At 42.7% G+C, this 20,552-nt stretch overlaps 2 protein-coding genes across 13 annotated transcripts; one reads left to right on the forward strand and one right to left on the reverse strand.

The window, feature by feature from the left end:
• The first annotated feature begins 1,053 nt into the window (after positions 1 to 1,053).
• exoc7 (exocyst complex component 7) lies at positions 1,054 to 14,547 on the forward strand. 12 transcript variants are annotated; one of them, XM_084342812.1, is made up of 22 exons: positions 1,168 to 1,262; positions 1,433 to 1,498; positions 1,942 to 2,126; positions 2,209 to 2,314; positions 2,561 to 2,783; positions 3,998 to 4,165; positions 4,512 to 4,523; positions 6,596 to 6,688; positions 7,814 to 7,882; positions 8,112 to 8,257; positions 8,479 to 8,631; positions 8,730 to 8,828; positions 8,907 to 8,969; positions 9,174 to 9,240; positions 10,650 to 10,688; positions 11,837 to 11,902; positions 11,987 to 12,107; positions 13,060 to 13,155; positions 13,239 to 13,302; positions 13,657 to 13,698; positions 13,807 to 13,940; positions 14,226 to 14,547. In XM_084342812.1, exons 1-22 carry the CDS (start codon positions 1,203 to 1,205, stop codon positions 14,326 to 14,328), a joined length of 2,175 nt encoding a protein of 724 aa, XP_084198938.1. In that variant the 5' UTR covers positions 1,168 to 1,202; the 3' UTR covers positions 14,329 to 14,547. The 12 variants fall into 12 exon arrangements, with proteins under 12 accessions (XP_084198929.1, XP_084198927.1, XP_084198928.1 ...); XM_084342803.1 differs by lacking the exon at positions 10,650 to 10,688 and having other exon boundaries at positions 1,054 to 1,262; XM_084342801.1 differs by lacking the exon at positions 7,814 to 7,882 and having other exon boundaries at positions 1,054 to 1,262.
• Positions 14,548 to 16,420: 1,873 nt separating this feature from the next.
• Positions 16,421 to 20,203, reverse strand: LOC311250266 (galanin receptor 2a). Its single transcript, XM_084341863.1, has 2 exons — positions 19,540 to 20,203; positions 16,421 to 17,907 (listed from the first exon to the last, which is right to left on the reverse strand). The coding sequence occupies exons 1-2, from the start codon at positions 19,878 to 19,880 to the stop codon at positions 17,268 to 17,270; spliced, it is 981 nt and encodes a 326-aa protein (XP_084197989.1). The 5' UTR covers positions 19,881 to 20,203; the 3' UTR covers positions 16,421 to 17,267.
• Between the last annotated feature and the right edge of the window lie 349 nt (positions 20,204 to 20,552).

Here is a 20,552-nt window from a genome sequence, read left to right on the forward strand (position 1 = left end):
GTGGTTGTTTTTATTTATGAATATAATTCTTATTCACTGTAAAATTTAAGAAAAAAGTTAAATCTGGTTTGATCTTTGTTGTTGGTTCGAGGAGAAGTCTGGGATTTTTCTTTTTGAGACCCAAATTGTCTTAATTTAAAATAATTATTATTAAAAACAAGCAACACAAACAATATAACCATTAACTGATATTTTGTTGCAGGTCATTTTTGTTTGATTCCAGCAGTTGTTGTGTCACAACAGCATATTTCCATAATCACAACATTTTAGTCTGTCTGTCAAGCCAAACTGTTCAGAGTCAGTTAAGTTACTGGCTGTTGCTTTGGTCTGCTTGCAGGGAAAAACTGCTGGATTTAAATTAAAATTACCTGCAATTAATCACTTTATAATGAAAACAGGAGGGGCGAACAAATATGATACTCAGCTGAATTTAAACATTTTATACAATTATTTTACTGTTTACATTTTAGGTATAATTGCATGTGAATATAATGGTTTTATAATTTTTAATATCTTTTTATTGAACACATTTTTTTATTTTACTGTTTGTTTTGGTGCTTCACTAGACTGCAACGACCCCCAGCGGTTAGTTTGTGTTATTGCATGTAGCGTGGTATGAGTTGAGTATTTTACACAAATGTATTAATTAAGAAGTACGAGCGTCTCTATAATTTATTAATAATTGGTATTAATTGTTTTGGCCACAACAAACATGGCGTCAATGTTGTTCCAAACCGTCCCAGGATCAGCTGACGGACCCGGAAGAGAAGCCTCGCCTTTGTCAAGTTAAGTCAACTGGTCACTTCCGGAACTTGGAGGAGTGCACTTTCAAAATAAAGCTTACTCAGGTTTGTACACAGGGATTCTTCTTTTCTTAGCCGAAAATCTGGAGACAGACGTAATATATGTATTCACATGAAAGTTATAATCATAAAATTCGCACTGATCTTGATACTATTGGTAAATAATAAGTGTAAGGTAAGGTCAGTTTGGTCGCTAACTAACAGCACGGTGATTTACTTTGAAACGCTAACCGGAAACTGTCTTGTAACCGCTAACCCGCCTAGCTTGACATCGTTGCTGGTAGCTAGCCACAACATTACCCTCGGGTCGTCGTTGTTGTCATTTTTATGCCCTAAAACCGGTCTGTTAATCGGTTATAATTCCCCGGTGGCCGTCCTTTGTTGGGAATTTCCTCCAGGATGATTCCTACCGAGGATGCGTCCGCCAGGAAGCGGGAGATAGAGGAGAAGCTGAAGCAGGTCAGACATGGCTGGGGAGGAAGGAAGCATCACAGACGAGCCTTTCAGTGGCTTATTAATCAAACTGGCTCCAGCTGCTGTTTAGATTGTTATTTATTGATAAGTTAAACGTCACTTCGTGCTGCCAACATGAGAGAAGTGAGTCACTGGTTGTGTGTGTGACGTTACAGGAGCAGGAGACGCTGTCATTCATCAGAGAAAACCTGGAGAAGAGTGATCAGCTGACCAAGGGGATGGTACGATACGATCAACACACACACACACACACACACACACACACACACCCCTAATGGTACTCAAAGATGTAACTCCTTCATTAGTCATAGATGAAGAACAATTGACCCAGGTCCATTATTAATTAGTTGCTATACCTGCCCTGCATAAGAGCCTTTTCTCTGTCATGTACAAACAGAGGACCTCTTCTGTGCCCACACGACATGGGAGGATATGAAAATTTCATGTCACGATTACCCTGTTGAAAATAATTGCAGTTAACATTATTATCTCCACCAAGGTTGTGCTTCCACCCATGGCTGTTAGTTGGTTTGTCAGCATATATGTTGAGGAAGCAGAGATGAGATGCAAGGGTGTGTCTGTTTTCTTTCCTGCTGTCAAAGCATCATTGCAGCAGACCGATGTCCGTTTCTGACCCGTGCTGATGTCGTTCTCGCCCTCAAAGGTCTCCATCCTGTCTTCGTTCGAGAGTCGCCTGATGCAGCTGGAGAACTCCATCATCCCGGTCCACAAACAGACGGAGAACCTGCAGCGTCTGCAGGAGAACGTGGACAAGACCCTGTCCTGCATGGACCACGTCATCAGTTACTACCACGTGGCCAAAGACACCGACAGGATCATCAGAGAGGGGTGAGACTGGTATTTTATTGTTGTCGGGGAACTGATGTACAAAACATTGTACGTGTCATGATTCTGGATGCTTCTGTCTCAGGCCGACAGGCAGACTGGATGAGTATCTCGCTTGTATTGCAAAGATCCAGAAGGCTGTTGAATACTTTCAAGATAACAACCCTGACAGCCCCGAACTCAACACAGTGGTACAGTGTTAACTTTTATCTTTATATTCATGTACTCTTAAAGGAGTTGCTCCATATTTAGTGTTTTAATTACACTTCTTGTTCTTTTGAGATAGATGACCTACAAAGATTTCCAGAGCTACTCGCTCACAGAAAAGTTTTACATTTTGTAAAATAAAACCAAAACCTTGGTTACTTAGCTGTAAAAGTTTTCATGTGTACCTTAATTTTCCTGAAACTACACTAAACGTTGTGGCTTCTCTGCAGAAAGCGCGCTTTGAGAAGGGTAAAGAGCTGCTGGAGGCCGAGTTCCGCAGCCTGCTGACCCGCTACAGTAAACCCGTTCCCCCGATCCTCATCCTGGACGCCATCAGCGTGGACGAGGAGCTGGAGGTTCAGGAGGACGTCGTGCTCGAACACCTGCCCGAAGCCGTGCTCCAAGACATCATCTGCATCGCCGGCTGGCTGGTGGAGTACGGACGTAACCAGGGTACGGCTTTATATTGATGGCTCTACATCCTGCTGCTCCGCACTGCTCCGTCTCTACCTTTTCTTTTTTTCCTCTTTCAGATTCATGTCTCGCAGCTCTCACACAGAGAAATAAGATTGTTCACATCTGGTTTGTTTCTCGAGAGTGATGACAGAAAAATACAACTGTTACTATCAACACAGCTTCCATCTCAAAGGCTCGTCAGATCAGGTCCAGGGTGTCTCATTATCAGCTGCACAGAGGAGGAGGCGAGAATGAAACAGCAGCAACAGGCTAAAACCACATCATACGTGGTATGGACAGAAAGTCAGTCTGTAGGGACCGCAGTACAGTAGATTTAAAGTGGAGAGATTACTTTTTGCTCTGCATGTTGTAAAGATCTAAGAATAAGTCTTAAGTCAGTTTGAACCAACCTTGATTCTGGACTTCTCATGGCATCGTAAGGGGTTGCATGAAATATAAAGGTCCTGTGTCATAAAACGTGAGCTTTGCTGACTTTTTTATTCTGTTAGAAATGTAAAATATTTCTCTTTAAAGGCCGTTTTAAGATTAGTTCTTTTTTCAAACTCAGGCTGTCATACTGATTTTCTAAACCCTTATCAGGTGGAAATGTGATCAGCTTGTATGATTTATTACATCATGCATCATTGTGCAACATAATACAAATGAATCTGCCTCGTATGCTTATAAACATACACATCACACTCAATCAAATGACATATTACAATGTGAGTATGAAGTGTTTTGTGCACTTGGCCATGAATCGATTTGACATGAATGTGAATAATGTACCTAACTAATCTCCTGACACGAGGACGGGATCGTTCGGTATCTAATATTAATCAGTGTTTTATCTTCTTGTACACATCCAAAAGTTTGCAGACACACTTCAGTAAAGATGTTTGGAGTAAAGCTGCTGTCCTCCGGAAAAAAAAGCCCGTCTACAAATGTTTATTTCTGTTGAATTCTGTTAATTCCTGCCAAGTTTTAAATTTCAGCTTTTAGTTTTGCTGCTTGTAAATACCAGTTTACATCGGGCTTCAGATAGGGCCCCAAATTTGGATTATTCTGCCGCTGAAAACAGGCCCCAACTTCTTCACTTTCTTCCACCTTCAGGAGGAACACATGGACCCATTGTTGGTGTTTTTATGGGATTTGTTGACAGTAAGAAACAGCAGCAGCCTTCCTCACCCCTCTCCTGCTCTCTCCTTCAGATTTCATGAACGTCTACTTCCAGATCAGGTCCAACCAGCTCGATCGCTCCATCAAAGGCCTGAAGGATCACTTCCGTAAGAACAGCGCCTCCTCCGGGATCCTCTACTCGCCCGCTGTCCAAACCAAACGCAAGGACACGCCCACCAAGAAGGCTCCCAAGAGACCAGGTCAGCAACAACCGCGCCTCCTCAAACGAACTCCATTATCGCTCCGCCTCAGTCATGATCACACTCGTCTATAGAAGCCCTCTTTTATAGATTAGTCTCACAAAAGAGCACGATTCTGCATAATGTTGATTATTAAATGACAGCAGCACACGATCTTCACCACATCAAGTCTGTTTGATTAGATGACCATCCAGCCACATTATTCTGTTTCAAGTGTCTCTCTAATTATCCTCCTCACTGATCGGTTCAGCGCTACCACTCCACACTGTTTCCCTGTGATTTTACAGTCAGCTCCAACTAATCCTTCATCCTTTCCTCTTTCATAATCCCAATGTTGTGATGACAGTCTACATCCCAGGTAAACTGACAAGCTTCAGTGTGTGCCTCGTGCTTGCTTCTGTCCTTTTGGATGCCACATTAAGTGACAGCATGAGTTTGTTTAGCAGTGAGAAGTAGGATCGTAAGAGTGCAGAAGTTTATATGTTCTCTGGAGAGATGTCACGGGTTGTTTTCAGTGGACAGTAGATGTGGGCCTCTAGTTTCACTGTGGGATGTGCTGCTGGAAACCGCTGCCAGTACGAGTACGGGACTGGAAAGGTGGAACAAGTTTGCCTGCAGCTGCTTGATAGAAAACATTTGGTTTATCATCCTAAAAATAAGGAAACATGTCTCCTAACCAGTGAACATAAAATCTACTAGCACAGTATGTGTAAGTCTATATCACAGTTATTGACTGTATAGTCGGTTATCACCTGAAATTAAGTGTTCATTGATGTTTTTTTAAGAATTTATCCTCCCCACGCCACTTCATGGTCAAAGTAACACAAAAGTAGTGTAATCAGTAATGCATTACGATGCATAAACACTGATATTGTAAAGTAGCTGATTACTTTCAAATGAAACTAACTAGTAATATATAGTACGATACATTTTGTAAGTAAACTCCCCAATACTGGTCCCCTGGTGGCTGGCTGCAGTACATACGGTCTTAACCCCTGTCCTCTCTCATCTCCCAACATGGAGGGGGGGGACATTTTCCCAGGGGACACGGTGACAACTTTAAAACTTGTATTTGTTACAGACAAATAAAACTCAAAGATATTCAGTTTACAATCGGAGAAGACAAAGAAAACTATGAAGTATTCACATGTGAGAACCTGGAACCTGTGAATTTTTTCATTATTACTTGGAAAATTACTTTAGACAAATAACGTTCACTTATTTGGCGCACCTGTGTACCTTATTTAATAAACTCAGATATCAGGATTCTGTAATGCATGAAAGATGTAGTGTTACACACCTTTACTAACCTTTAGCGTTAATAGCTGACTGTGTTTTTGTTGCATTGTCGATCCAAAATGTTAAGAAGACTTTACAAAAACAAAGTAGGCTCCACAATTAAAATGTTTAGCCTGCAGGTTAATTATGTGTGATGCTTTATAAATGAAAACCTGCCGTCACTGCATCTGCCACCATGAAACTAGAGGCTGCCGAGTTTCAGTGTTGTGTAAATTAGTTGTGCAGCGTGGATCATGTGTGTAACAGTTTGTAGCTGATTCTCTGGTCCGGTCTCAAACACAATTTGTTTTATATATATTCTTTTAATCATCGCTGCTCGAATCTGAATTACTTTCATCAACGTGCACTCACAGCTCGGTCCTGCTAATGCTTCTGCTGAAGTGTCAGAGCAGCACCGGAAAAAAAATAAATAATGGTTTTAGAAAGGTTTTGTAGCTGTAAAGAATGAGGACGGATTCAGGTGAAGTAAATATTGGACAGGGAAAACTCCAATGGGAAGATAAAGTTGCTCTGTGTTTGCTGCATGTGTTAATAGCCAACTGTTTGCTAAAATGCTAACAATAATAAGCCCATGATGCAGAAATCTTCTGCCCCCACATAAATAAATCAACGACCGCAGCTTTACTCGTGCTACATGCTTACTAACCCGCTAACCAAGCTCAGATGTTGTGTTTTAATCCTGAGAATATGAATGTCCTGTAGATCTAAACCATGTAACAACATGTCGTGGTAATGTTAGTGATATTAATGCTGGACATGACTGTTAATTGTATTAATTGATGGCTGTTTTGTGTTTAAACTGACCTAACCTGTTTATTCTGCTCTTACATCACTCTGGGCACTGTGTGTCAGAGCACATGTGCTCGGCTGTGTTTTCATGACGTAGCCGTAGTCGCTCCATCTCTCTCCTGAACATCCTGTTGTTGTAGCTGTGGTGCTAGGCTGTCCCCCCCCCCCTCCACATACAAACCTCTGCTGCCTGTCTCGGTGGTGGTGTCTGTATTTCATCACTCACTTCCTAGTTCTCCCTTCTTCTTCTTCTTCTTCTTCCTCCTCCTTCCTCCTTTTCTTGGCTGTCTGGACCTGGCCCCCTCCCTCCTCTGGACTCTGTCTCTGTGTTTATGGGACCAGGGACCATTCGCAAGGCTCAGAACCTTCTGAAACAGTACTCACAGCATGGGCTGGATGGGAAAAAGGGGGGCTCTAACCTCACTCCTTTGGAAGGTAACGCACCTCGGTCTTCTCTTCGGTGTCTGTCTCTGCCTCCTCGCTGACAGTTGTACCGGTGTTTCTCATGTCGTGCTGCCGTGTTGTTTCTCTTTCAGAGCAACAGGCGCACATAAATCTCCTCACGACAGTCACAACAGCTTCAAGATCATTCAGATGATGTGAAATAAATCAGGGAAATACGATTGGATGGGACAAACGTTTATTTAAGTCATTGAAAGTAAACACATTCATCCTGAAACATGTTTAATTTAACGTATGTAAGAGCAGGACCTTTCATTTCTGGATCTAAGTCAGTGTTTGATTCAGTATTTTTCTAATTTATATAGATTACGAGACAAATATAGACATCACAGCAACGTATCTCCTGCAGAATAACAGTGAACAAATATTAATTTGATCTTTTATATTAATGATGCACATTAGCTCAACAGCCGGGGCCTTTTTTTAGAGCCACCGCCGTAAAAACAAATCAATCAGCTTCAATTGATTGTTTATTGCTTCAAGGGAAAATTCATGCGGCAGCCATTAAAACGACAACACAGGACATGAAGTTTATTAACAGTTCAACTACAGAGTATACAGATTGATATAACCCCCGAAATCACGGAGGAAGTCGATGTACAGACGCCTCAAATGACCATGATGCAATGCACCCAGAATAGGTCTTATGTTTTGGTGAAGGCGTAAATGAAAAGGAGCTCAAGGCCAGTGTTTGTCGTTCTGCCTCTTCATCTAAACTGGAGTTTCACGAGCCTGAGGTGATGCCTTCAAAGAGCTCAAAATCAAAAGATATTCGGACCGCCTGAATCTAAAATATTTAACAGTGTCGCAGTATGAACGGATGCCTTTCACCTTTAAAGCTGCGGTGAATCAGAAGCTGTTGTGACGTTTCTCTTCCAGCTCTCTTGTAGTTGAAACACACACTGACTAACGTAGATATGAGTCACACACACAAAACACGCCCTCTGTGGGCCCTTCAGTGGGTGTCCCTGCTTCCTCCCCCCTGCTGGGTGCTTGGTGGTGGTCGGTACAGATGTTCCAGCTTCAGGTTTTGGCCTAGTCACGACCCCGGTGGTTTGACTAGGCCTGTGTCCCTGCTGCCCCCACCTCACCCACCAGGTTACGATCACGACCTGCGGGTCAAACACCACTGTGACGCCCTGACCGAGAAGCACGGGGCCGCCGCAGGTGAGTGACGGGAACATGTGGGGAACAGAAGGAACAAAACAGGCTGATACAAGTGTCACCTGCTGCAGCTTTAACACATCTCATTATCTTTAACACACAAAGCACAGTTTCATACCGCCCTGCATCTGAACATACACACAGAAACCGCACCAGACCTCATGTCTCTGTATATATATAAAAAATCTGTCTGTTTCCCGACTGACTGGATGTTTCCTCGTGTACCTCTCAGGAAAGGATGACGTTCTGGACATCGAGATCGACTCGTACATCCACTGTATCAGTGCCTTCGTCAAGCTGGCTCAGAGCGAGTACGCCCTGCTGACAGAGATCATCCCCGAGCACCACCAGAAGAAGACCTTCGACTCCCTCATTCAGGTCAAACGCAGATTATGATATTATGATGGACTGAGTCTCCTTCATTGATACATCAATGTCAGTGTTTTCCCAAAGCCGAAGATGTCGTCCTCAAACGTCTCGTTTTGTCCACAACCCAAAGATATTCAGTTCACTGTCACAGAGCAGGAAAGAAACCAGAAAATATTCACGTCTCCATTATGTCTAATCTGCTTCCTTCCTGTCCCCTCGTCTGTCCACAGGAGGCGCTGGACAACCTGATGCTGGAGGGGGACAACATCGTGTCTGCAGCTCGCAGAGCCATCATGCGTCACGACTACTCGGCCGTCCTCACCATCTTCCCCATCCTCAGGCACCTGAAGATGAACAAGTCGGAGTTTGACACAACTCTGCAGGTCAAAATCACTTTAGTCTCGTTATTTATACAGAATGCTGCTGCATATAAATAATATTAGATTTTTTTTTACCTAACTTTATTGTCCTTCGTCTGCAGGGAACAGCAGCAAGCACCAAGAACAAGCTGCCGACTCTCATCACCTCCATGGAGACGATTGGAGCCAAAGCTCTGGAGGAGTTTGCAGACAGCATCAAGGCAACAAGCTCACATTTGAATCTTTTTGCTGATTATACTCCAGAGTTATTTGCTGATTTCTCTCTTGTCTGACCACAGAACGATCCTGATAAAGAGTACAACATGCCCAAGGACGGAACCGTTCACGAGCTGACCAGCAACGTAAGCTAACGCTCTCTCACTTCTCTGTTATGTAACGTCTCTGGATTTATTTGCTCTCTTTGCACTTCACACTCAACACCGTCCTACAAGGACTCTGCTTTTTGTCCGTCTCTGGGGATCCAGGTGGTCTCCTTGGGAACGGCAGAGCGTCTCTGTTTAATGAATAAACCGAGGCGATGCTCACCTTGACCTCTCTCTCTGCAGGCCATCCTGTTCCTGCAGCAGCTGCTGGACTTCCACGAGACAGCTGGAGCCATGCTGGCCTCACAAGGTAGAGACACGCCGACACGACTCGTTAGCTGTCGTCACCTCAGACCTCCGGCTGCACCGCTGGGCTGACACGATGCTGCTTCCTCTAATCATGTCACTACACTAACATGGGTCCTCTGTTAACCTGCACAACACATGCATTCATGTGTCAGGAAGTATCTGGACAGTGATGTGTTTTCATGTCTTGGTTCTGGAGTTTTTTATACACGCAGTCCCCAAAATTTAGGAAACGGCAGCAGAACTTCTGAACACAAAGCAAAAGCAAGAATTGTTATTAACCCAGGATCCACATTTCCTTCTTACTTCAAGGATAGCAGAAACAGTGGAACTGGAACGTGGAACTTTTTAAAAGAAATTATTATTACAAAAATTTCTCCTGGAAAGAAAGAAAGAATAAACGTTCAGTCTGTTTCAGGTATGAAATATTTTTTTCATGCAGAATTTTTTTTCTTTTTTTTTTTTCAAAACCTTATCCCAAAAAAATGTTTTCACTTTGATTCACTTGTGAAAAAGAAAATAATAATTCACTCAATTTAACACCCAATTATTTTTTTTCTCCTGAAATTGTTTTTTCCACGTGTTTTCAAGGATGACAAAAAAAAAAATAAGGGAAAAAACAGCGCTGAAGTTGTAATTTTGACTTGAACACTGGTTTTGAATTTGAGGTTTTTTTTTTATTTCTCAAACTGATTACCTGGCTATCAAAATAAGCAATTAATTTAATGATTGACAACTAATGGATTACTTGAGGCATTTTATGATACGAACAAGATTTAAATTTGTTAACTGTCACAGATTTCCCCAAACTGTTCGTATGTTGGTAATCACACCTTCAACATCTGTGTGTTCTGCTGCTTCAGAGCAATATTAGATTTGTATCTGATCCGACAAGAAAACAAGTCACTGTCCAGACACTGCATCTGAATCCAGAGACAGAAGACCATACAGATGATCACATGGACCCTCCCTCAGTAACACCAGTCCAACACTGTCACAGTTTCCAGTTTCTCCCCTCACTTATTCTGTATGTTTCCTCCTCCTCCTCCTCCTCCTCTCCTCTCGCAGCTTCACGTTGTCTCTTCTCTCTCGGGGAGCCTCTGTGACTCTGAGACCAGCATGTGTTCAGACTCGGGGGCTCTGATACTTGAAAAAGATTGATTCATTTGTTTAAATCAGATTAATTATGAATTATAATCCAATCAGCGTTCCTCTGTGGGTTGTAAATCAGTATTTGCAGTATCTCCCCGGCTCCCTCCTGTCTCCTTTTCATTACTCGTCTCCTTTCAAACACTCGACCCCCTCGCTGCTGGCTGATGACTGTTTGCTTACTCTGCACTAACAGATCTTTTCTAACCTTTTTGCACTTCTGCCTCTTCTCTCTTCTCTTCTGCCTTGCCTCGGCCCTTTTAGTACTGGGGGACACTTACAATATACCTTTAGACCCCCGAGGTAAGAAACAGACCGCGTGGAGGCTCCTGGCGAGCAGTGGTGGAGAAGCACTCTGATGTTTTACTCAAGTACGAATAGATGTAAGAAGAGAGAGAATCCTGCTTGAAGGGAAAGTTCACTACAAAATCAAAAATACATATCTAGGTTCAGACTACAGAGCCTCGCATTGTTCGTTTATCATCTTCATTAATGTGGGCGCAATTCATGATCCTCAGTTACAATATTTATGAACAAGGAAATGTAGTTTTTGGCCAAAACAGCCTGCGAACCTGCTCGAACCACAGTTGGAGGTCCAAGTTCCTTCAAGTTGGTGCTGCGGCTGCAGCTGGAGATACATGGCTCAGCTGTGATGTGAGCTATCTTAAGAAGCTAAGTTAGTTCATGAGTATCTCCAAAACTTTACAGCTCACACCAAAACCATCCAAATGGATAAATAAAACTACAGGTGAGAGGAATAACATGTGTTTTTGATTTTGGTTTGAACTGTCCTGTCGAAGTACTGGCAGCAAAACTGGACTTGAAGTAAAAGTACTCATAACGTAAAGTGGCTCCATTCAAAGTGCTACCTTTAATATACATTTATTATTGGAATGTTATTGATCATTCATTGACGTCAAAGCAGCGTCAGGTTGAGCTAATTTATAAATAAAATCACGATCTGAAAGGTAACCGAAGCTCCCAGAGAAATCTAGGGCAGTAAAAAGTACAATATGTAACGCAGAAGTGTGAAGTAGCATAAAGTAGAAGTACAAGTACCTCAGCTGTGTGCTAAAGTTCAGTACTTGAGTAAATGTACTTTGTGACTTTCCACCTCTGCTGCTGACTCTGAATGTTTTCTGTGCTCTGAAGTGGTTTTCATGCTGATTTTTACAACTGTAATTGCAGCTCGTTAATGCAGAGTGACTGTAGAGGAGTCTGTTTCATAAAGAGACACTTACGGTGTTGCCATGGAAACCTGAGTGCCTCCTCTGTAATTAGTACTTATCATCAGGAGGGGAGATGGAGTGCAGATGAAGATTTCAGTCTTGATCTAAAGAGAAAATGAAACGAGTGTTATTAGATTAAATGAAGCGGTAAAACTGATAATTGTGGGTTATTGAGTGAATTTAAAGTCGCGTCGGTGCTGAAGGCTTCTGTGTTTCCTCCAGAGACGAGTTCATCAGCGAGCAGCTACACCTCCGAGTTCAACAAGAGGCTCCTCAGCACTTACATATGTGAGTATAGAAAGAACCACCGCCTGTCCTCATGAACACGAGCGGGCTTTGTTTCGGACCTGACGGCTGAGTTTCTCCCCTCAGGTAAGGTGCTGGGGAACCTGCAGCTGAACCTGCTCAGTAAGTCCAAAGTGTACGAGGACTCGGCTCTGAGCGCCATTTTTCTGCACAACAACTACAACTACATCCTCAAGTCGCTGGAGAAGTGAGTTTCCTGTTTTTTGTCTCTTTCATGTCTGAAATGAATGATTTGTGTAGATGAACTGTGTAGATGAACTGTGGATCTATGGACAGAAAATACTGCCCGGACGGGCAAGTGAGAATTGTTTTCTCTCCTGTGTTTATGACTTGAACCGGTGAAAAAAAAGTTTTGCCAGATAATCTTTCTAAGTTTCTTTTTTTTTTCAGTATCGGTGAAAACGTGCAAAAATAAAATATTCTTGAGAAATTTCTATGTGAAACGGAGCAAACTTTTTATTTTCTGTTTTCCCCTCAGGAGATTTGTTTTTTCTTGTGTGAGACCTTATGAAGACCTTTATGTGTAAAACAGGGATTTTCAGGAGAAATTTTTGTTTCTTCATGTGTGAAACCGAACACCGAAATAAACACAGGTTTTTTTTTTCATATTTGAAACTGAATGAAAAAAAAAATTCATTGGAAAAAACGATTTGTGTGAAACCAGGTGAACTTAATTTTTATTTTCCCTCTGGAGAAGTTTTTTTTTCACGTGTAAAAAAACATTTTTTTTAATTTTGTGACCCTTTTTTTTTTTTGAGAAAATTTTGGAAAAAAAATCGGCATGAAAGAAAAAAATTCACGTGACAGTGAAGAAAAAAATCGGCAGAAGACACATTTTTCCCCAAGAGATTTTTTTATCGTGTAAAAATAAAAATTAAAGGAGAAATACAAAAAAAAAAGAAAATTCAACATGAAAAAGAAATGTAATGTGAGACAGTGGGGAAAAAACATTTCATCCCAGGAGATTTTCCCCCCCGAGTGAAAAGTCAACAAAAATGCATTAAAATTTCTAGAAAACCAGCAACATGTTTTGCTGTAAGCTGAAGTGATTAATTCTAAGTGGGCTGAAACATCCTGTCCAGAACCTGTCGTCAGCGAGTGAATCCGTCCAGCACATAAACTTCTGAATGTCTCTTCAGGTCTGAGTTGATCCAGCTGGTCACTGTGACTCTGAAGAAAGCTGAGAGTCACTACAGAGAGCTGATAGAGCAGCAGATCTACAACTACAAGAGCAGGTAAACAAAACAGACTCCAGCACGCTTCATACGTCTGTCACATCTGTGCTCGTCCTCACCTGATCTATTCGATTCTGTTGCAGCTGGCTGAAAGTCACCGAGCACCTGACCGACAGGAACATGCCCGTCTTCCAACCTGGCACCAAGGTCGGAACTTTATTATCTCTCGCTCTCGGAGAAAAGCCAACTTTGGTACAGACGTGTCAACTTTAACACGCCTGTGTGATATTTTGGCAGCGGAGAAAAGCTGATACTGTGCCCAGCGAGCACAGTGTGTCTCCTGCTGGTCAAATGTAGAGCAGCAATCACCACTGGGAACTCTTTCAGATATAGAAACACAGATTATAGCTTTAAACACACCTGCTGAAGTGAGAAAAATTTAATGAATCAGATGAATGAAAAAAAAAAACCCTAAAACTAAAAACATCTTAAAGATAAATAATAGTGTATAACATCTGTGCTTCCGTTACATTTTGTAACTGCCGTCTCTCCTCCCTCCAGCTGAAAGATAAAGAGCGACAGGTCATTAAAGACAAGTTCAAGGTGAGGTCAGAGGTCAAAGATGTTTCAACATAACAAATCCTCTAAAAATCCACACCGTCGTAGCAGGAACCCGAAAGAACAAACGGTCTGACCTGTTTCTCCTCTCAGGGTTTTAACGACGGCCTGGAGGAGTTGTGTAAGATCCAGAAGGGCTGGGCGATCCCAGACAAAGAGCAGCGAGACTTCATCCGGCAGTCTCAGAAGAAGGTGGTGTCAGACGCCTACAGGACCTTCCTGCAGAGGTGAGGCCGCTGGAAACGCACACTTAAAGGGTTTGACATGCTTCAGGAGTAACGTTGCAGTTAATTCAACAGTCTAAAGGATCCGGTAGACGCCAAATTGTCCGATCCATCAGATGAATGCCTCCGAACCTTTCCTGTAATGCTGCTTCATAGCAAACATGTTTAAATGCACAAAAAAACATACAACACACTGAAGGAAAGGCTGAAACATGACAGCTGCCAGCCAGTTGCAGCCCCCCGGGGTCTGACTCCACACCGACCGTTTTCCTCTCTTGTCTCATCCAGATGTGCCAACATCTCTTTCACCAAGAACCCCGAGAAGTACCACAAATATCGACCGGAGGAGGTGGAGGAGATGATCGAGAGGCTGTTCGACACGTCCGCCTGAGCTGCGCTTTGATCAACCGCGGCTCCGCTTCCCCACGCTCCTTAAACACATCTGACCCCAGGCAGAACACGAGCTCCTCCAGCAGCACTCTCCTCACACTACGTCACCCTCCTCCGTCTCATGAATGTTTTGTACAAAGATATCAACATGATGTATTTATGCCGTTCAGCCGTTCCAGCTCAGCATTTCAAACAAATAAAGGGAGTTCTGTGAACCGGCCGCGGTTGTAATTTGTTTTGTTAATGACCGTTGCACAACAACAAAACGCAGAGCAGATAATTAGACTGGTTAACTGACATGAAACACAACACAGGGCTGAGTATTGAGAGTCTTTTGTTGTTTGTTATCCAATTTTGAATCTCAGATTAATTTTTAGATTCTGTCACCACTTGAGAGCGTTTGTCTGCATAAACAAGCGAGCAGACGTGAGGGAAAGCTGCTCTTTTCTCTCCCTCGGAGCAGAAACGTATCATTAAACCCAGGAGCATCCGGATCTTGTGCATCCTAATGAGCCTTCGAGGGTCGTCTGCGGCTTGAACACTTGAAGGCTCGTCAGCGAGGCGTCTTCACCACATGTGCGTGTATGGGACAAAAATACTTAACGAGCTCGAGTGTGTATTTGTTGAACAGGTTGTTACTGAGCGTGTCTCTCCAGATTGTGTTTGGTTTTCATTTAAATAACGAGCGTCTGATGTTCCACCGACAGCTCGGTGTGCAGACCCGAGCTCGTTCTGTCACGTTGAAGCCGATTACGTGACTACAAGTATGTGAAACACAAGTATTTCCTCTTTAGGCTGCTTTATACTCAGTTACATTTATTTCAGAGCTTTAGTGACTTTGCAGATACAAATTCTTAAAACAAAATATAAATCAACTAATTAATTATGATGCATTATTATAGAATAAGTTGCATCAGAGTGAAGAATTATAACAATAATATACAGAGTGAAAAAAGACAAGCAGAACAGCTTTGCAGAGATCTGAAGTAGATGGGGAATGTAAAAATACACATTAAATGGCTCCATACATACATAATGTTTGAGGAAACGGGTCATTACTTATATCACTCATCATCTGGGTCATCTGTGCCTGTTGTTGGTCTAAACTGAGCAGTAATTCATTCATAATGAGAAACGGGCTGGGAGGAGGCTTTTGTGCACTGTAGAGAAATGAAAACGTGCATGTAACAGCAGCAATCATGAATCAATGATCACTTCTGATGTTTTCTGAGGGACTTCCAACAGAAGACAACTGATTTTTCTTCCTCTCGTTTTCTGGATCGTAGGTAAATGCACATTAAAGGAGCAGAACGTCAGAAAATAGATAAAAACTAACAATTAAAACAAATGGCTCACTGAAGACTGAGGAGTTATCCTTCAGTCTGAAGAGTGAAGTGTTTCCATCCTGTTGCTGGGAGGTAAAGACACCTTTTTTCTTTTTTATCACCAAGGCAACCAGACCTTCTCAACATCCTGAGTTTTGTGTCCTTGGCGATAAAAAGCATCGATCATCGATCAGCGACCATGCCTCATAATGCTTTCCTGTTCTGTGTTGCGAGGCTGTTCCGCTTGAAGAGACTGAATGAAAATGTTGCTGCTTTAAATGTTTTGCTGGATCGAGCTTCGCTAAATGATAAACGAGTTGTTATTGGCGCCTGATGCGATGACAGGAAGTCGTGTTTTTGAGGGGGGGGATTCAAAACAGGTAAGATGAACGTCGTTCTCAGAAGTTTCTAATTCTGATTCTAACGACTCGCATTGAAGAAGCCCGAGTATGATCGTGAGCATGCCGATAGATTTTGCTGCAAAGGAGGATAACTACGCTTCAAGATCAACTGTAAAATAAATTAAAGATTGATTATGACTTACTGTTTGACATGCATTAAACCTGACACCGTCAGCGAAGAGGAGAGAAAAGCTTTGTGCTCAGTATTTACTGCCATCGTGAGACATCGTGTCCGGGAAGCCACTCGACAGGTGTAGTATGTCTGAAAGATCTCACTCGGGATCAACTGAAGGGCTGCGACAGACACTTCACGTCTGGAGTCAGCGGCATGATGTATCACATGTTGATGCGCAGACACAGAGACGAGTTATGCAACAACTTGATGGTTTTATTATTCCAGCAGCTCTTGTTCTACGTGTTTTTGTACACCACAGTAACACTGTCAGCATGCATCACAACACAAATGTGTCTCACAAAAAATATCTGTTTTACGTTCAGTGACAGCAAGTCATAAGTACTCAACATGCAACACTGAGGTTTCCGATGATAATAAGTGATCATGCAGCACGTTTTCAAAAGACACTGAGGCTCGTGGAGGTATCTGTACAAGACGCTGAGTCAGCAGCACAACATGTGAAGTCACTGGAAATCTGTCTGACAACTGTTGGTTGCATAACAATCAATTCATCAGTCCAAAACCACCCACAGCTCCTCAGACAGAGTTGTTTTAATGTGAGGTTTATCTGAGATTTTTTAATCCTGAACTGTCCTGAGACACTCCATCGACAAACTCTTCAACTTTTGGGTGACAATGACGACCTAAATCAGGCAAAGTGGCTTTCAAGCTTCAGTTAAATGCACAATATGTAATTACCATGAGGGGCAGAGCCAGACCTTCTGGAGGAATAAACACCCGGAGTCACATCGAATTCTGCTCTTCACTCAGTTTGATACATTGTAAAAAATAACTAACAAATTCACACAGTTTCACGCGTGAACGTTTTTTTCTATCGGTAAAGTTTTTCCTCTGTTGCCCTGCAGCTGTTCTGTTGTTCTGATGTCGTCCTCACAGACAAGTTTACTCAACAGACTGATGAAATTAATACTTTTGGGTCATAAAGTCATCTAAAGACAGTTTCTGGGTATGTTCATAGTTCATAATGTTCAGGTGGCTCTTCCTCTCCTCCGTCTTGTCCGGTTCTTGGCTGCTGTCTTCAGTTGGACGTCTCCATGCTGCTGACCGTGTTCACCGCCTGGACCACGTGCACCTTGTTCACCTCCTTCCTCCTCAGCGAGCAGCTGAACACCTTCCTGAAGCCTTTGCGGAAGTGCTTGGAGACGAGGGCGTAGACGATGGGGTTGAGGCAGGAGTTGGTGTAGGCCACCAGGTGGGAGAGGATGCGGAGGACGTAGGTTGTGTGGTTGAGGGGGAAGCTTCCGAACCACATGCAGAGGATGACCAGGTGATGGGGCAGCCAGCAGAGGCAGAAGAGAGCGGCGACGATGATGATCATCTTGGTGACCTTCCGCTTGGCGCGTCTCGACTCGGACATGTCCTTCACGGGATCCACGCTGGTCCACAGGTATCGGATGGTGCGGGCGTAGGTGAGGCCGAGCACCAGGACCGGGATGAGGTAGCCGAAGACGAAGGTGCACACGTCCATGATGATGCGAGGTTTGGTCTCCCAGGCGGGGATACACACCACAGTGCCGGCCAGGTCCATCTGCGTGTAGTAGCTGAGATACGGACCGGAGAAAACCAGGGCCAAGGCCCAAACCAGGCAGATGGAGGTCAGCGCGTTCTTTGGTGTTCTCATCTCTCTGGAGCGGAGAGGGTAGCAGATGGCTAAATACCTGCAAGAGCAGAGAGAAGACGTGATCCAGGGCCTTGTTATGAAAATGTCCTACCTGCTTGTCCCATGTTCTGTCTTCTTCTTACATAAGAAATCCTCATCAGAACTGCTACCTCCATTCTTCAATCAGCGCTCATCCTGTCAAATCTGTATTTTGATTGTACTGGGGACTGCCTGTATCCATGACAACAGTCGTCTCATTTCACTTATCACATCTTCTCTAACAAGCTAACATCAATGTTTGCTTCTCTGGCAGGCTAACATCAGTGTTATAGGGAAGCCCTGAGGGGCAAGTGATGAACTTTTCTCTGATCTGAATTGTGTTCTCTCCTGTGTTTGTGACTTGAGAACTCGTGGGGAAAAAAGTTGTCTTTATGTTTCCATCTGTGAAAACCGGGGGAAATAAAGTCCAGAGAAAAAACTTTTTTTCATTTGCCAAACTAGGTAAAAAAATTAAAATGATCTGAAGATTTTTTTTTAAACACTACTGAAAAAAAAGAAAAATCTCCTGAGAAAAAATTATTACGAAAAAATGTTTTTGCTGAAAAAAAATTCTCTTGAAAAAAAGAAAAATCTCCTGAAAAAATTCTCCCAATTTTTTTCCATCTATGAAAACCAGGGGGACCAGAGAAAACGAGAAAACCAGAGAAAACGTTTTTTTTTCATTTGCCAAACCAAGTAAAAAAAATAAAAAATCAGAATTAAAAAAAAAAAAAGACTACTGAAAAAAAGCCAAATCTCCTGAAAAAAAAAAAAATCTCAAAAAAATGAAAAATCACCTGAAAAAAAGAAAAATTCCCCAAAAATGTTCCTGAAAAAAAAAATTCTCCCAAAAGCCACCACCAAAGATAAAAGTTAGGAGTTTTTCCTAAATGCAGGCGGGTTAATACTGAAAGATATGAATCAATAAATCAAATTACTGTAGTTTGTGATGTTGACTGAGATTTCTCTGAGAGCTTTTAGGCTGCTGATAATAAATGTGCGTAATTATTTAAAAAAAAATATATATTTATATCTGCTGCAGTGACATCTGGACTCATCTCTGTAGGAAAGTTTTATATTCAGCTAAAATGGAGGAAACTGGACACGATTTAAAATTGCTGGAAAACAGTCGTATAAAACAGGAAGCAGGAAATGGATGATTCTGGGTGTGTTGACGTGCATACCAGGACACAAATGGAGCCTGAGCTGCTAATGGAGAGTTTGTCTGAGTGTGTACGTGTTTCAATCACTGCTGATCTGAGAGGAGATGAGCTGGTGTGTTTACTGTCCTGGAATTGATTAGTTTTACGTGACAGCAAAGGCGTAAAGTGATAAGGATGCATTTTTATATAAAAAATGAAGATTTCTTCTCTTTTTATTATTTTCTGTTCCAATCTGCTTATTATAACCTGTTTATTCTGTCTTTTTAAGTGTTATTTTGTCTCTTTAATCTCATTTTTTGGTTATTTCCTGACTGCTTTAACACATAATAAAGTCAAATCCATCCATCCATCCAAAATCCTATCAACGCCCCTGCATCATCAGTTCACTCCCAGGTCAATAAAATCTGACTTTACATTTGATTCTCACAATCAATAAATGTGAGGAACTTTTCTATCTGTTAACATTTATAAGAACGTGTTGGACGCACCTGTCGAGGGACACAGCCGTCAGGGTGAAGATGCTGGCGTACATGGTGAGGAAGATGATGAAGTGCACGCCTTTACACACCACAGGACCGAACACCCACTCATCCAGAGTGTAGATGGTGGCCTGAAAGGGCACGCAGAAGATGATGAAGCTCAGATCCGCGATCCCGAGGTTGAGGATGAACAGGTTGGTGGTCTTGGTGTTCATCTGTCCGTTCCGGAGCAGAACCGCGAGCACCAGAGAGTTCCCCACGGTGCCCACCAGGAAGATGAGCGAGAAGCCCAGAGAGATGACCACCGACTCCGCTCTCCAGGAGGACGAGTTCAGCGAGGAGAGGTTCATCCTGATGGACTCGCACGCTCAGACATTGACTGTTGGAGACGCGCGCTTCGCTTTTGCGCGCAACGTTTCCACAGCCAGACGCAGCGCGGCGGGCACAGAGCCGGGGGATGAGCCATGTATCTCACTGTGATACTGATCAGCTGTGAGAGACACGAGTCACCCCCTCCCTCCAACCTGTCTCTCTGACTAGGTCACACTTTTTCTTCAAGGTGGCTGAGTAATGAAAGATCTCTGGAGCCATTCTGACGCTTTGGATGTGATAAAACAAGAAAAATGTGTAATCCCAAGTAAATTATAGACAATTCAGGCAGGGAAGAAGCATTTTAAAAATATAATAAGAATAATAAAGGAATTATTAACAACCATAAAGTTCAAGGGCTCATAATAAAGCCTTGATTAAACTATTAAACGTTTTAATCTAATGCTTAAAATGTTGTCTTTTGGTCGCTTTGTCTTCTGTCCTCTCAGCAGAAAATCATCCAAACCACCCAGCTGGTTGTTTTCAGTCACCTGTTCACACCTGTCCTGTTCCCCCTCAGTCAGGTGAGAATGAGAGCAGTCTGCCCCCCTGTGGTCACAATGAACCACTGCACTGCTCAGAAGAAGAAGAGAATACCTGTATCTCCCTGAAGGACCCAAACATGTCAAGATGATATCAGTAATACTTTGGGT

Source organism: Pagrus pagrus (genome assembly GCF_965226575.1).
Source record: "Pagrus pagrus genome assembly, chromosome: 21".
In the NCBI taxonomy this organism is placed as follows: Eukaryota; Metazoa; Chordata; class Actinopteri; order Spariformes; family Sparidae; genus Pagrus; species Pagrus pagrus.

What these genes read in the sequence shown, in the direction of transcription:
- exoc7 (XM_084342812.1), top strand. Translation starts at nt 1,203, where the DNA reads ATGATTCCTACCGAGGATGCGTCCGCCAGGAAGCGGGAGATAGAGGAG. An exon ending in TTCACGAGCTGACCAGCAAC is followed by an intron (nt 8,970 to 9,173) that starts GTAAGCTAACGC and finishes CTCTCTCTGCAG; the next exon opens with GCCATCCTGTTCCTGCAGCA. An exon ending in AGCCATGCTGGCCTCACAAG is followed by an intron (nt 9,241 to 10,649) that starts GTAGAGACACGC and finishes CGGCCCTTTTAG; the next exon opens with TACTGGGGGACACTTACAAT.
- LOC311250266 (XM_084341863.1), bottom strand. Translation starts at nt 19,880, where the DNA reads ATGAACCTCTCCTCGCTGAACTCGTCCTCCTGGAGAGCGGAGTCGGTG. An exon ending in ACGGCTGTGTCCCTCGACAG is followed by an intron (nt 17,908 to 19,539) that starts GTGCGTCCAACA and finishes CTGCTCTTGCAG; the next exon opens with GTATTTAGCCATCTGCTACC.